This window comes from Hydra viridissima, unplaced genomic scaffold, assembly GCF_058129835.1.
Source record: "Hydra viridissima isolate aposymbiotic clone 2 unplaced genomic scaffold, HvirCarnegie_v1 scaffold_10, whole genome shotgun sequence".
Lineage (NCBI taxonomy): Eukaryota > Metazoa > Cnidaria > Hydrozoa > Anthoathecata > Hydridae > Hydra > Hydra viridissima.
The window spans coordinates 17,522,908-17,540,139 of record NW_028324309.1 but is presented as its reverse complement, the minus strand read 5'-3'; the positions used below and the strand labels follow the sequence as shown (position 1 = coordinate 17,540,139).

At 34.1% G+C, this 17,232-nt stretch overlaps 2 protein-coding genes across 2 annotated transcripts; both read left to right on the top strand.

The window, feature by feature from the left end:
* Positions 1–454: 454 nt before the first annotated feature.
* On the top strand, positions 455–2,890 carry LOC149883428 (uncharacterized). The gene is made up of 3 exons (XM_090101312.1): positions 455–1,450; positions 1,758–1,903; positions 2,309–2,890. Exons 1-3 carry the CDS (start codon positions 1,413–1,415, stop codon positions 2,650–2,652), a joined length of 528 nt encoding a protein of 175 aa, XP_089957438.1. The 5' UTR covers positions 455–1,412; the 3' UTR covers positions 2,653–2,890.
* Positions 2,891–15,877: 12,987 nt separating this feature from the next.
* Positions 15,878–16,903, top strand: LOC149883427 (uncharacterized). Its single transcript, XM_090101075.1, has one exon. It carries the CDS (start codon positions 15,878–15,880, stop codon positions 16,901–16,903), a length of 1,026 nt encoding a protein of 341 aa, XP_089957201.1.
* Positions 16,904–17,232: the final 329 nt, after the last annotated feature.

The window sequence follows — 17,232 nt, the reverse complement described above, 5'->3', positions numbered from 1 at the left end:
AATATAATTAAATGAATTTACATACGACTAAAAAATAAATTTTTGAGACCAAAAAACAAACAAACATTATTTTGGGAAAAATAAATCGTATCTTAATTTTTTTTTAACAAAAAGTGAAATTGGACTTAAAAATGATAGATTATATTCTGCATTTTGTAAGTAATTAAAAAGTGATAAGAAATTTTCTGGTTTGATAAAACGACCGCAGCCATTAAATAGAATGTTTATCTTATTCTTCAGTTATTAAAAACGATTTTAATTGCGGAGGTTGCATTTTTAAATGCGGACGATTAGCTTCTCTGTAAATGTTATTAAATGTTTCGCATTTTAAAAACTCTATCAATACGTTTAACATTTGGTATGCATTTTATAATAAATAAATTGCCGAAGCTTAAATGTACTTAAATTGTAACAAACAGAACCTAAAAACGTCAACCAATTTAAGCGCAATTCCGTATTTATTTGTCCGTACGTTGAAAAAATGAGAAACTGATAAAGTTTTAGTTACGAATGTAATGATAGTGTTGCATATGTAAGCTTTCACATTAAATGACAAGTTTGTTGAGAAAAATGATGGAAGTTTGCGTTAATAAGTTGGCACTTCTTATCGCTGATACGAAATTAAATATTTAGAGACTAAGGGTGGAATGCAAGAACCGAACTTGAGTCAAGTTCGACTTGAAATCTCAAGTTCGACTTTGTCAAGTCAGACTTGAAAAATTGACTTGAGCGAATGCGTAAACGAGACTTGAAAATTTCAAGTTCGTGCTTGAGAAAGTCGAACTTGAAAAATAGCCGAGGCGTTGAATTCTGGGCGCTTATCGGAATATGCACTTCGCAACCAATAGGGGCAATGGATTTTTTGTACGGGAAAAACCTTTTACTGAAACAAATTCGTTTAATGATATTTGTATAATATACGATCAATATATAAATTATATGACAATATAAATTACAATTTAACTACAGGTATTAGTTTAGTTAATCATGACACTTTTACAACTTTAAAGCAGTGAAAAGGAAAAGATAACAAATAAATGTGTTATTATAGTCTGTTTTTTTGTTTACTGCCTATTCTGTTTCCTTTTATCAAAATGAAAATTTTGTCGTAAATATTTATGATCGGAATTGCTCATCATATAAAAGAACAAAAATTTCAAAATGCATATCCACTATAGACTTTTTGCTTACTTTGTAAATATTTGTAAAATGAATTCTAAAAGACGAATTTTCAGTCAGCAAGAAAAATCACTTTTGATCAATATAATCAAAGACTACAAAGACATCGAAGAAAAGAAAACGGATAATGTCTCCCTTAAAAAAAAAAATCTTTGTGGGAAGAAATAACGCAATTATTCAACAGCCAAGACATCGGAGTTAAAAGAGATCAAAAAGAACTAAAGAAATGCTGGATGAACTCAAAGCAAAAAGCAAAACAATTTGTTGATTTGTAAGTACCAAATAAAGAAAAAAAAAACAAAGATTATTTTTATAGGCAAGCACCCAGTAAACATAAGACATGTTTTAGACATCTAAAAGAAGTCTTGTGTACATTTAGCAAACGTTATTTATATCGAAAAATGTTATTAAAATATGAATTGTGGGACAATGATTTTCTTGTCCAAACTGTATGGTTACCAGTAAAGTTTATACAGTGCTGGACTTCTCTCTGTCAGACTTTTACAACATGTTTTCTTGTCGATATTACTTTAAAGTTAATAATATGGGGTTTTTCTAACCAATTCTTTGGATTTTAGTGAAAGAAAAGAGCTAAACAAAACTGGCGGAGGTCCTAGTCAAACTCCTGTTCCGTCACAGGAAATTGAAAGCGTTCTGCAGATATTACCACCAAAATCATTGAATCCTATTTTGACACCATTTGGGGATGATGCTATACTGCAATGTAATTTTATTTTATTTTTTAATTTTATTTCTTTTTAATACTATATATTTATTTATTTTTTTAATTTCATATTTTATTTTTCAATTTTATCTTTTTTCTTAAATTTTAATGAAAATTAAGGTTTTTTATAAATACTGACAAAACTAATTATTTTAAACAAACTTGGTTTTCTCAATGCTAAAACTATATATATATATATATATATATATATATATATATATATATATATATATATATATATATATATATATATATATATATATATATATATATATATATTATATATATATATATACACACACACACACACACACATATATAGACATATACATATATATATATATATATATATATATATATATGCACACATTTTTCATCATTTAAATATATTATTTATTTATATAGGTATTCTGAACGAGTCAATGGAGATCACATATGGAGACAGGACTTCTGATACTATTGGGCCAATCATAGAAACAGAAAAGAAAACTTTTACTGAGCCTTTGATTGCATCTGGTTCATTAACACATGAAAAAGAACAATGCTCAACATTAAAAAAGATATCTCTCTCTAAAAAAATCGAAAAAAAGCAATATAATGAAATTCATGAACTTGATAAAGAACTAATGCAAAAACAAATAGAAATAGCTAACATAAAAATAAACTTACTCCAGCAAAAGCAACAATACAAACTAAAAGAACATGAAATTAAAATGGAAATTTACCAAAAAAAATTGTCACAGTTATAAGTATTAAAAAAAACACAACAGAATTATTCTAATTGAGGAAAATTATTTTCAAACGACATCAGATCTAGTGTTTTTTATTTTATGTTTTAAATTATTATTTTATTTCTTAGTGAAATTGTTTTTTGATATATAGTACTAATTTGAAATGTATTTTTTTTTTTTTGAAATAATATGCAAATATAACTTTTATCTATAATCAGACACACAAAAAAGATTTTTTAAAAAAATTGGTCCACAATTTGATTTCTTTTTGCTTCTCCATAAATATCTCTTGTAAATGCTTCAGCGCCATCTTCTTGATTGCTATTTTGTATTTCATTGTCTTCCCAATGATCATTTTCTAGAAGGGCAATGTTGTGAAGCACAAAACAGGATACAATTATGGCTATGGAATTTTGTAATTTAGTTCGTAAGGGAATGCTAAGACAAGGAAATCGTTTTTTTAATATACCAAAACAACATTCAACTGCCATACGTGTACTTCTCAAACTGTAATTGTATTGGATTTCATTTTCATTTTTTGGGTTTGAAAAAGGTGTCATTAAATATTGTTTACAAGGATAGCCAGAATCACCTATAACATGAACATGTTGGCGAGCTTCTAAAACTTCTTTAATAGCTGAGTTGGAAAAAACTCGTGAATCATGAACACTTCCAGGCCATTGAACACAAGCAGATAAAATTTCTTTTGAAGGACCTGCAATGACCTGGCAATTCAAAGAAAAAAAACCCTTTCTGTTTCGATATATTTCTGGGTTTTCTCCACCAGGGTTTATTATAGGAATATGTGTTCCATCAATTGCTCCTATACATCCTGGGAATCTTTGAATTTGGTAAAATCTAAACAATGGTTGACAAATATAAATATTTTCGTTATCAAAGAAAATTTTAAAGTTTGTATGAAATAGCAAAATGCAAATATCCATGAAAACTTATAATCACCTTTGTTGAATTATCAAAGAATCAGCTTCTGTTGGAAACTTTATATACTGATATCTTTTGTTGGCAATTTGAATTGAAATGTTTTTAACTACTCGACAAACAGTTGACTGATTAACTTTCAGCTCCTCCAAATCTCCTATTACTCTCTAAAAGAGTGTACTTAATTAGATCAAATCATACAAATTTAAATGTGAAGTACTTTATTTATTGTTACTTGAGTATATGATTACTTTATTTGTTGTTATAAAATGGTGTTATTTAAAAACATAATACAAAATCTACAATAAGAATACAATAAGAATACAATACAATAAAAAGGTACCATTGTCTAATACCATTTCTTGAATATCTACTCACTTGGAATGAACCAGTAGCATAAAACCGAAATGCAATAGCCAGTTGTTGTACAGATGAAAGAGGGCACCCTCGATTGCTAACATTGTTGTTAATAATGTCATTAGCCAATATTAAAAAGGTTTCTTTGGAAAATCTGTAGCGCCTTTTAAATTCTATATCATTATAAACTTCTAAAGGATTGGCTCTGTCAATAATAAACCTTGGAATGAGATTTGGCATATTTCTTCTTCTTCTTCTTCTTCTTCTTCTAAAATTCAGCTCATACCGATTCATTTTTGAACGTTTTAAAACAATTTTTTTTTTTAATACTTCATATTATAACTACTTCTTCTCGTGAATTCTCTTTTACTCCTTTTACATGTATCACTTCTTTGTATAACTGCAACTGTTTATTACTAAATGGAATTTACTTTTATACTGTATCACAAAAACGTGCCTTAATCAACAGCTTTTATAATGCTAGGAAGTTCGACATTTCAAAAAGCTAATAAACATTTCTAATGGCATCAAAATATGACATGTTGGATCATTACATACGAGTTACAGAATGTTTTAAAAGACACACGTTTTCACAATGTTGGTATTCAGTTTTCTGTAATGAATTCATTGACAAATATACTTTCACAATGTAACCTTCTAAATTAATTACGTCAATATGCCCAAGTAACTACTTTTGCTTGTTAAAGACTCATTTTCATACTTGCAAAGGTTGTAATAAGTTATATAGTAATAGTAAAGTTTTGTTACGCATCAGCAAAATGATAATGGCGGTCTGTTTTTTTTTTCAAGTTTGGTTTCAAGATTGGTCTGGAGCAGACTTGAAAAAATGACTTGAAAATTCAAAAATTCTCGTTTTTCAAGTCTGACTTCAGTTCAAGTTCGCTTCTTGCATTCCGTTCAAGTCAGACTTGAGATTTGAAGTCTGACTTGAAATTTCAAGTCGGGTTCTTGCATTCGGAAGGAATTTTTGCTCTCTCAAGTCTGGTTTGAAGTCAGACTTGAAAACGGTCTATTTTTAGCGGTTTTCAAGTCTGACTTGAGTTGAAGTTCGCTTTGTGCATTCGCTCAAGTCGCGCTTAAGGTTTGAAGTTCGACTTCAAATTTGAAGTTCGGTTCTTGCATTCCACCCTAAGTATATTCGCTAGTACTTAGGGCCGGGGGGGGGAGGTGGTAAGTTGAAAACTGCTGTAAGAATGTTTGCCGATTAAAAATTATACTTGCTGAGTATAAAAATATATAACTCGATTGCTGAGATTTGCTAACTAATTATGATAACATCTAAATTTGCCGAATGATCAAACTAAATATTGGTAATAGTGAGTGTCATACTCCCAACACCACCATCCCTTCTCGCTGGCTCCAATACTATATATCACTAATGTGAAATTGATAGCTTATAGGCAATGTATAATATAATCCAATTTTATGGATGTTACTTATCTGGGATAATTTTTCCTGTTGCTATTTTCAGCCTTTGATGTAGGGTTGTTAACCAAAAGATTTCAAATATTTCTGGGAAAAAATCTTTCAAAAGGGTATATACAACTAGTAATTATTTTTATTCGTAACGAATATACAGAAGCATTTAAAATTGTCAAAGTAACTTTCGCTTGAGAAATGAGCGCTTTCGATAACTACGTTTCGAAATCTATGAAGGAAGTTTATTCGCCTAACTGCAAGAAATGTGAAAATAAAATATCTGTATATATCAAACTGTTTGTAATGAAATTTTATTTTCAGTATAGCAACATTAAAATTTTACTTGTTTGTTTTTTCAAATATCAAATCATTTATTTCGATCAAAAAATTTATTTCAAAAGGAAAATTTTTGATAAATCCACTTGACGAACGTTTACTTACGGAAGAAAACTTTTGAAATTCGTCGTCATAGAAACAAGATTGAAATGTTCCATTAAATAAATCCGTTCAATGAACTAAGTAATTAAATCCTCATTACTCATAAGTGTCAATTATCGCGCACGCAAATTTTTATGAAGATTTAACTGATATTTTCTTTTAACTGAGTCCTTTCGGCAGGTTCCGAAAATCTTCTTTCGAAATGAATCGATTAGCAAGTTTCTTTTCGCTTGTCATTCTTGCGAAAATTTTATTTTTCGTATATAGCTTTACCAGCGGCGTGGGCAGGATCTTTTTATGTTTTAGATATGACACTTTTAGGCATTGTGGGAACTCCAAACTCAAGAATGTTGTTATGTCAAATGAAAATGTTTCTCAAAGAAATCGCGGTGGTTAAATCGTGAGAACAAAAATACCCCAACAAGTTCGCTTTCCCAACCCCGAGTTAGACGTTCAATTAAAGTCCGGAATGTTAATTAAACGTCTAAAGGGTGCCTTTTTTAGATTCCGTGCCCATTGGGTGTTTATAAACAGTTGCAACAACCGCATTGGTAGTTGCTTCAGAGCTGGGAAAAAATTCTAATAATCAAATTTGATTTAATACGTTATGAATTTGATTTGACTGGCCCCTATGAACCATAATTGGGACATTCAACCGCCACAATAATGTGCCATCGTGTGTGAAAATTTCATGGTGTAAGTTATTCAGTTTTTAGTACTAAATCTTGTTTTAATCGACTAGTTTTAGTTCGACTAAAAAGTTAGTCGACTAATTTTAGTTCGACTAAAAAGTTAGTCGACTAAATTTAGTTCGACTAAAAAGTTAGTCGACTAATTTTAGTTAGACTAAAACTAGCCTTAATTCCCACCCCTAATTGTAAAGCTGGTATAAAAGGGTGTTGCAAGCATGTTGCAAGCATGTTGCTGAAGTGTTATATCAATTAAACGAATGACAATAGTTAAATTTAATTTCTGTTCTGTTTGATAAAACACGGACCAGATGTGTTACAGAAATGACATGCTCCTGGTGAAAGAAAAATTTCTAAGCCAATTAAATTTTCAAGAGTAACTTTTGAAAAGAGTGAGTTGAGAAAAGTTGAATGCAACTCACAAGAGTCCTATTTGTGACTTCGAAAAGATATTTCAATCAATTGTTTACCGCTATCCAAACATTTTTCTTGATGATGGATATTTTAACATTGTCTCTTTTACAGTTTGTCTTGTTGGCCAAATTGGTATCAAGCACAGGAAAATTAATCCATGTCCATGTCTTTATTACTAGCATGACTTGAGGATATGTCAAAGCGCACTGCGTAGAACTTTGAATACGTTGTTTGATTCAGAGCCAGTAAAAAAATTTAAAATGCTCTTCATTATGCCTAAAAGTATCCGCTGTAAATTTTTGATTCAACGATGGTTTGATTTTGTGCCATAATAATGTTTTTCATTTCTTTTGTTCATTTTTTGTAATGTTCCGTTTGTCCTTTAAAAGAATTTCTTTAATTCTTTGAGCCTCAGTTTTTTCTGCTGAAATGTTGAAACCTTTCTTTTTATTTATAACTGCTTCAATTTTTACTTCGCGCCCAATTGTACTGTTTACATTGAATTTAACTGGTTGTGGCAGTAAAGATGGACAATTGTTCATGTATGTCTTTTCCACCCATTAAGCTGGGCTGAGTAAACACAATGAGAAATTTAAGGAACGAAATCTTTTCTGCCAGTTAAAGAAAACCATCTTTTTCTCAAATTACTTTCCTTTAGAGTAGCATAAAATGTTACTGTTTTTGATTGAATTATCTCCGCGATACTTTCTTATTATAACTGGTTCAACAGAAATGTTTTCTAGGATGAAATGAGATAATAGTTCGTCATGAGATATTTTATCATTCGAAATCATTTTGGAATGTTGTTTAAATTTTAACAGCTTGACTGAATTATAAAAAAAAAACAAAAAAAACGCTTTGTTACTACTATAAAAGGAGAGTTCTGGGACAAAACCATTTTTCATCTCCGTTATGAATTTTTTGTATAATCGCGGGTTGAAAATGTTTTGTGAGAAAAATGATTTTTTGTATAATCGCGGGGTTGAAAAATTTTTTCTGTGATGAAAATTTCTGACGAGGGTGAGGAGTGGCGAAGATGACGATGACGATGACGACTACGGGAAAACGTTTTTTCATGACGTGATAAACACGCGTAATGAAAAAAAGCTTTAATTTTTGTAAAGGTGTTTAAATCTTCCGCGAAAAATTTCTTTTTTTCTTTGTTCTTGTTTTTGTTCTTGTTTTTGCTCTTGTTCTTGTTCGGGAATTGATTTGTACCTTTCAATTTCGCGCCATCCTACTCCTTTGCTCCTTAAATATTCAATGGGGTCAAGTGTTTTTATGCTTTTAATTTTTCCGTCCTCATTTCGCAAGATCCTAGTTTTTCCGTTCATTTTATTATGCCAAGAAAATTATTTAACTCAAAAAAATTTTTTTACAAAGGATTCTTGAGAATGGGGAGTTTTGTCCGAGAAGCAATCAAGATAGGATGGGTACATATTTTCTGTCTCTTTTGAAGTATTATCCATCTTTGAGTGAGCTTCCTGTGATCCAAGGTGTTAAAAACAGTCCGTCTCCTTTGTATGTGGCAATTTTCATCCCTTTTCCATTGCTTTTGAGGTAAGCAATACCATTTCCAACAATTTTTTCGATGAAAGTGGGTGCAAGAGCTCCCAATAAAGGTAAAAGAAAAGGAAGAAACCCTCCTTCTGATTTTATTCCATTTCCTAAAATTTTGTCGATCATATTGGATCCAAGAGAAGAGGCAACCCCGCCCAAAGCGGCCTTACCAAAAACTGGGACGGCTTTAGCTGCAGCCCTTCCCAATAAAGGTAAAAGAGCACCAAGAAATCCTCCTTCTACTTTTGCGTTGTGTTCCAATTGAGTTTTGCTCATCTTTATGGTGACTCCAACTCCTCGATTGAGAGCGTCCACAATTTTTCGATGTTGGCTTTCTGTTAAAAGTAAAACGTCGTTTCCGTGTAGATTATCTTTTGAAATACGGATGCTCGCGGGTTTTCCTTCAATGATTGATTTTTTTATTTTATCGATCTGTCCCTGAGACACATTTAATTTGACACGAATGTAATTGCTCATTTTTAAAATGCCGGAAAAAATATTTATTTCACTTCTCGAATGTGATAACGGATCGTGATGTCCTCGCCGCGAAAGTCGATTAGATTACCGTTTTGATCGACAACGCGTGTGACCATCGTGGAAATTTCTGGTACTTTGACAGGGAGGTAAACCAAATGGGTGGGTCTTTCGATGATTTTAAAGCCAGGACCCACAGAGGGGTAAAAGGAGTAAATGCAATTTAATTGCGAGCCGTTGATGTATGCCGACCCGATAACGTTGTTGACGATTCTGATCGTATTGACGTTTGTAATTCTGACAATGTCGTCGGACTCGTATTCGGAATTGGAGTCTAATTGTCTTTTTGTGAAGCCCAAGACAGAGGCGATGCTGTTTTCCACGTTCAGGTCTACCATATAGTTCAATCCAAGTTTGATGGTTGATTTTAAAGTGTTTGAATTGGAACCAATCTTGATGTTTTCTGGGGAGTAGCTGATTTTATTTGCGGCAACGTAGCTTGCGCTTTGAGACGCATAATTTTTGATTGTGTTTGAGACAGTTTTTTGCAAATAATTGTTGATGTCGATAATGTCGTAGCTTCCTTCTGGAATGACGACGTTTTCCCAATTGACACCGTTGGTCATGCTGTACCGGAAAGAATTGTTTTTGCTGGTGATGTTTGGAAAGCTGTTGTACGTCTCAAGACCGAGAAAAGCCATCTCATATTTTTTTCCTTTTTCAAAAACGATTTTGTCCAAAAATTCTGTTATTATTATGTTTGATGTTCCATCCACATCGATGATTATGCCTGACATTTTTTTAATGGGTGAAAAAATTTTTTAAATGGCTTCTTTTGGAAAATAAAAATTGTTAAATCCGCTTCGATATTTTCCATCGTATTTTTTTGACGACAAATCGATAACGGCAAATCCGTGAGGTTCAGACCAGCAATGTCTGCAAAATTTTTTGAACTCTTCTTTTTTCATGTCGCTCGAAACGTGGTCTCGATAGATGTGGTCAATATTTTTTGAGTCTTGAGGAAACAGGCAAATAAAATTGGTGTTTTCTCGGACGGTTTGTCGGGGTAGCATAAAATAATTTTGAGCTCGGTAAAAGCAGTCGACGTTGGAGTGTCTTCCTCGGATGTAATATTTTTCGCACTTGTTTTGTTTGGTCAATTGCAAATCGTCAAAGATCATTAAATTGTTTTTTGTTGAATCGAGATCTTCAGGTTCAGGCACATCGTCAGCCGTTTCAAAAAATTGGCACTCCATGTCCTCGGTTTCTGAATAATTTTTTGAAAGGTCGTTGATGACGCATTCAGGGTTTAGGTTTAATTTTTCCATTTCGTTTTGTACCTTGAACAAATCGAGGATAATCTTTTTTGGCAAATTTTTTTCGAACGAGCTTTTCAGTATTTTGTACTCGGGTTGGAAAAGAGATTTGCCAAAGACCTGCAAGTGGTTATAATCCAACCATCCAGGCTTGAGCAGTTAATTGAGAAGCAAGGTTGTTTTTCCGCAACCGGACTTTCCAACGATGATCCCTCAAATGCTTCTTGGTAAAAGCTCGTTGTTGTTCCTTTTGTTTTTCCCAATATTCCATGACAAATCGGTTACGTCCATTTTTTTAATATAAAAATAATTATTTAAAATAAAAAAAATGTACTGCGTCAAATGTAAAAGGAAAACAGAAACAATCCATTTGAGAAACGAAATCTCAAAAAACAACAGAAACATGATCAAAGGGACTTGCGACTCTTGCGGAACGACCAAATGCAAGTTTGTTTCTTCGACGGCAAAAGGGGGAGACTTGGTCGAATCTATCAACAATTTTTCAAAAAAAAATAAAGCTTCCGTGGGCAAAATTTCCAGGAGAAATGCATATTCCAGGAATGAATTTTGCAGGGCCTGGCACAAACCTGGACAAAAGGCTCACATCCACCGACATGTACCAAGAGTGGAGCAAACCGGTGGACCGAGTGGACAATGCAGCGTACCACCACGATTTGGCTTATAAATATTAAACGACGTTCAAAGCAGAAATTTGGAAGATCAAATGATGCTTGAAGAAATGAACTCCATTCCAAACCCCACTCAAAAAGAAATAAACGAAAGAAAGCTTATTGCGCCCATCATCAAAGCCAAAGCCAAATTCGGATTGGGTGTCTCTGCAAAAAAAAAAAAAAATTTTTTTCAAGTTTAAAATGGACGGATCAGCTTGCAGAAGAGCTTCACAAACCGGTCATTCGCCATTTTAAAAAAAGAAAAGTGTTTGTGAACGACATCGATGAAATATGGGCTGTCGATTTGGTTGACATGCAATTGTTTTCAAAATTCAACAAGGGCGTAAAATATTTGCTCATGGTGATTGACGTGTTTTCAAAGTATGGGTGGATTGTTCCGTTGAAAAGCAAAACAGGTTTTGAAGTGGCTGAAGCGTTGAAAAAGATTTTTGGTGAAAGAAAATGTGTAAAAATGTGGGTGGACAAAGGAAAAGAGTATTACAACAAGCACGTGAAAGCGCTGGGTGTTCAATTATATTCCACTGAAAACGAGGAAAAAAGCTGTGTCGTAGAGCGATGGAACAGAACGATGAAAGAAAAAAATGTTTAAATATTTTTCAGCCAACAGCACCAATAAATAAATTGACGTTTTGGACGAAATGGTAAAAAATTACAACAGCACAAAGCACTCGTCCATAAAAATGACTCCAATTGAAGCCAGCGAGGAAAAAAATAAAAATATGGTCTGGATGAACCTGAATGGAAAGATGCAAAAAGAAAGACCAGAGCCGAAATTTTTAATGGGTGACAAAGTGAGGATCATAAAAAAGAAGACCAATTTTGAAAAAGGGTACACGCCGAGATGGACCGAGGAGGTTTTTAGCGTGTCAAAAATTCAGCGAACGGATCCACCCACGTACAAGGTTACCGAAGTCAACGGTGAAGACATTCAAGGCACTTTTTACGAGCAGGAGATGCAAAAGACGGATCAGAGCATATTCAGAATTGAAAAAATAATTCGCAGAACAAAAAGCAAATCACTGGTCAAATGGAAAGGATATCCAGACTCGTTCAACTCATGGGTGGACAATAAAGAATTGATCCGTTTGAAAAAATGATATAAAAAAAATTTCTTTTCTTTTTAAAAAGATGAATTTTGTTACGATTGAAAATTTTGACGACAGCAAGCTATCGGTTGGAGAGATTTATTCCGCAACCAAACCAATTCAGTACCAAAAGATTCCGCTTTTTTATGAGTACCCCTCTGGAAAAGGTCCTTTTATTCTAAAAACCCCCGTTTTGTTTTCTCTGGGTGTGTTTGAGAACTGCAGTTTTGGAACAAACGAGCTGGAGGGATATTCCATGTCCTTTCTCGGTTTCAACGAAAAAAATGGAATGAGCGAAAAAGAAAAAAAGTTTATCGAGACGACTGAAAAAATATCAAAATTTCTTCGCGAAAAAGTCAAGGAAATGATTCCCACTTTGAAAAAAGGAGGAAGAACGAAAAAAATAACGGCAGAGGATTTGTCCATTTTTAAAAACAAATCCGATAATCCACATGCAGCGCCCATTTTTTTCGGAAAATTGTTTACAAAGAAAAGTGAAAAAAACATTGAGGTTTCTTCTTTGTTTTTCAAAAAGGAGAACAATAAGCTGGTAAAAACAGATCCATTGACATATGTTCGTCAAAGGTATTTTGCCGTTGCGTCTTTGAGAATCGAAGGTGTTTTTGTTGGAGCGCAGATCGAGTCCATTCAGGTTAGGATTCCCGAAGTGGTCATTGCAAAAAACGAGCCTTTAGTTCAAAGCATCATGAGTGACGATTTGGATTTTGGGGAAATGGAATCTGACGAAGAGATGTAAAAACACGAAAAAAAAAAATGAAAATAAAATGAGTTAAAACATTTTCTTTTCATATAAAAAAAGCATGCCCCTCACAAGTTTTTTAAAAACGTTTCCTCGGCAGAAAAACACGTCGATTCGAGTTTGGAGATCTCGAAAATGTATTTGGGACACATGGATGAGAGGATAAAAGAGTTGGAGCGATTCAAAGAGTCTGATCGAACCAAAAATTTAGAAAATTTGGTGGAAAGAATCAAAGAGCTGGAAAATTTGGTGGAGACAATCACAAAACTGCAAAAAAAGACATCGCAAAATATTATTGTGACAAAAAAAAAATTGGATCATCCAAATTGTTTTAACATAAATGCGCAACACGAGATTTTTGCCCAAAAAGACATAAAATTTACTGCTCTTTCTCAAACGGCAATATCGTTGTCTGTTGGATTGAGTTTTGACAAAGGAATCGCAGTCGTCACTTTGTTGCATTCGATCAACGAAAAACTAAACTTTTACAAAAACGATGCCATTTTTTCTGAGCCTGTGGAAGACATCGTTTTGGATATAACCAGCAACAGTGTTAATGACGTCATAGTCAAAAAAGGCGAAATGCTTTGCAAAATAAATCACATCGATTCGAATTAAAAAAATCTGTCTTTGTTAAAAAGATGGAGATAATAAAAAAACCTGAAAAAATTTATCCAGTTCTTCCGACGGCATTAACCGATCCAGTTCTTTTAACAGCACTAACCGATCCAGTTATTCCAACGGCTCCAGTGGATGAAGGAGGACACATTTACCGTCTTCAAAAAATAAGCGATATCCAAAAAGAAATGGAGGATAAAAAAGTGAAAAGAATGGCTTTGAGCAAAAAGTACCATCGAGTGGCAAAAATTATTCGTTTCGTAGACGATGGGTTGCAAACGGTGTGCATTGGTTTGGGGATTACAGGTATTGCACTTTTGTCAACCGTCGTTGCCACCCCAGTTTCTATTGCGTGCGAGGGGATTGCGGTTGGAATGGGTGCTTTGTCCATTTTTGGAAACCATTAAAACAAAAAAATGATGATAAAGGCTGAAAAGCACGAAAAAATAAAGGTTCTTTCCGAGTCAAAATTGAACACGATTAGCGATCACATTTCAAAATCGCTCAAGGACGGGTTTGTGAGCAATTCCGAATACGAACTAATCCTCAGCGAGCTTCAAAAATTTAAAACCATGACCAAAGAAATCCGAACAAAAGCAAAAAGCAGCATTGACGAATTGACAAAAGAGTCACTGATCCAAAAAGGAAGAGAAGAAGCCATTCAAGCATTTAACAACCTTTACAAAAAAGGAAAATGAACGCAAACGCAAACTCGTTTTTGTTTAAGTTTTTTTCTCCGTATTTTAAAAAATGGAGTTCTTTAAAATACATGACCCAAAAAAGAGAGATGAGATCGTAAAAAATTATATGGCCAACAGGGAGAAGCTTTACAATGAGAGCCTCAACGCGAACGTTTCAGATGCAAATTATCAGACTGATCTGTCAAAGTTTTTTAAACGGCTCATCGAGAGCAACGAAAAAGTGAAAAACGAGATAAAGAACATCGCATACAAAGAGGTTGGAAACAATCCACTGGCTTTGACATACCCAGAAAGCGAGTCGTCTTTTGAAAGTTCAAAGCCTTACAAAAAAATTGATGCTGGAGAACTCGCATCTTATTATTTATCAAACTATGCGATGAAAAGAGAAATGTGTGACAGAGTGTTTGGAATCCACGCAAAAGATATAAATCCTGGAAAAAAAGATTTTAAAATGTTTATTGGAGACAAAGAAATTTTTATCAATGAAAATGACATCATTATTGATGGAGAAAAGTACGAGGGGACGATAGGTTTATGGGAGTTGATTTCAAGATTCGAGCCTGATATAAAAAAGGTAACAAACGAGGACTTGAAAAATTATGAAAAAATACTGGTCGAAACGCATGCAATCGAGAGAAAAGGGAGACCAACCGTTCCAAAAGCTTCGAGAAGTGAAAAGTGGAAAACGATTGTTTCAAAAATTTGGGAAAGAAATTACACAAAAACGAGGGGAATAAAAGGTCGTGGAGTGATCATTCTTCCGAGCGATCCAAATGCTCTTGTTCAAAGGCTTAGTTTGAGCATCGCCGCTGGTCATGCTGGAAATCTCGCATCGAGAAACGAAGTTGTTGCCATTTGTGACGAGCTTTTGAGGCAGGGGGAAATAAACAAAGAGGAATACCGATCGATTCAAAAATACATCGAGTCGTGAAACACGATGGCGAATTAAAAAAATATTTTCTCATTTTAAAAATGCTCATTGTGAACAACAGAAGATATTTAAAAAAGAACGTCGTCGTCGTCGGAGGGATCGTGGACACGTTTAAAAATTTTTTGAGGAGAATGATAGCTTCAAACGCATCAAAGTCATCTCTTCATTTATTGAGGAAAGCAGCAGCAAGCGAAATTGGAAGAGAAGCGATCACCGCCGCCAGATCTGCCGGAAAAGAATTGGCCTCTTCGGCCATATCAACCGCCAGAGACGTTGCCATCGATAAAGGAAAAAAAGCGATTGAAAAAGTTTACGCCAAGACGGGGACGGTGAATCCAAACCAATTGACAAGCGCGGTTTTAAACGAAGCGGCAAAGCAATATGAATCTATTAATCCGATGGAAGAGCTGCATAAAAAAATGTTTGGTTCGTCCATTCAAGTAAAAAAGAAAATGACAAAAAAGAACGCGGCTAGAATCCAAGATCTGGTCAAAATGGGGAGCGGGCTTTTGATTGCGTGATTTTTTTTGACGAATCAAAAATGACATAAAATTTTTTTTTCTCATTTTAAAAAATGATAAACAGCGACAGATTAATAATTGACGAAAAGCCCGAGTACGACACCGGCATTGAAAAAGTTGATTTTTTCGAGTACCTTCCAACAAACCTCGATTTAAATTCTTCAGGATCGATCTTTTTTGAGATTGATTGCCAGTCTGTGCAGACAGTTCCGTCTGATGCTTACATCCTCGTTGAAGGGGTTCTGAAAAAAGCGGACGGTACCGCTTACGAGGCTGCAGACAACATTGCTCTGGTAAACAACGCCATGATGTATTTGTTCAGTGACGTCACTTACGACTTGTCAGGGCAGCAAGTGGAAAGAGTCATGTACCCAGGTCAGGGAACAACCATTCTTGGAACGTTGAAATATCCTTTCGGTTTTCAGATTACCGATGGTTTGAAGCAAATGTGGTACAAAGACACTTCAGCAGCAACTGGAAACGCAGGGTTCATCATCAGGCGAGACCACTTGTTTGCAGACACAACATCCATTGGCGCATTTTCTTTTAGGATACCTTTAAGGCACATTTTTGCTTTTTGTGAAACTTACAATAAAGCTATTTACGGGTTCAGACATACACTAACCTTTACAAAAAAAGAATACGACGACGCCATTTACAGAGCTGGAACTGTTGGTATAGGAATGATTGACATCAAAAAATTCCGACTTTTCATGCCAAGAATTGAAGCGAGTATTTTGGAAAAAAACAAGTTATTGAATTTTATGGCGTCAAAAAGTACCGTTGATGTATCTTACAAAGCAAACAAAGTCGAAAGGCAATCCATTCCAGCTGGTCTCACAGAATTCACCTGGACCCTTGGAAGAATCACTGACAAAAGCGTTCCGCAATTTATTTTGTTCGGTCTTCAGACAAACAAAGGTTCCAGTCAAACCGCAAATCCAGCCGTATTCGATCATTGTGTCATCAGCAATTTTTTCGCTACCGTCAATGGGATAAAATATCCAAACTACAATTACGACTTGAATTTTGGAGAAAAGAAAGTGGTTATGGCTTATGCAGATGCGTTCTCTTTTGACGAAAAATATTACGGCACAAACGAGCTTGTTTGCCAATCCGGTTTGTCTCTGCTTGAATATATAAAATTGTTTCCGTTGTTCGTGATTGACATCACAAAGCAAAAGGAAAGAGTTGTTTCCGAAACGGCTGAATTGGTTTTGAACCTAAAATTCCGAACAGTAGTGCCAGACAGCACCGTTATTTTCGCAGTGATCATTTCCGACAAAAAGCTTAATTTTGTTTCAGACGGAACCAACATGAACGCTGTTTATTAGGCGTCATGAGATTCTTGACAAAAAATTGATTTAAAAATTTTTTTTCTTTTTAAAAATAAAACATGAGACTAACAAAAAATTATCTGAAAAATTTGCTGAGAGAAAATGCTGTCACAAAAACCTCAAACAATTTGTTGACCTTGATGATGATTGCGGTTGAGAACAATCTCGTAAGCAAAGATTCGCTTTTGGAAGGTGCAAAAGAATGCAGACAGGTGGGTCGACCGAAAAAAGAAAATGCGAAAACGGAAAATGCGAAAAAACCGATCGATCCAAAATACGAGAGGCTTGGTTCGATTCGAAAAAAACCTGTGTCTGTGAAAACGACC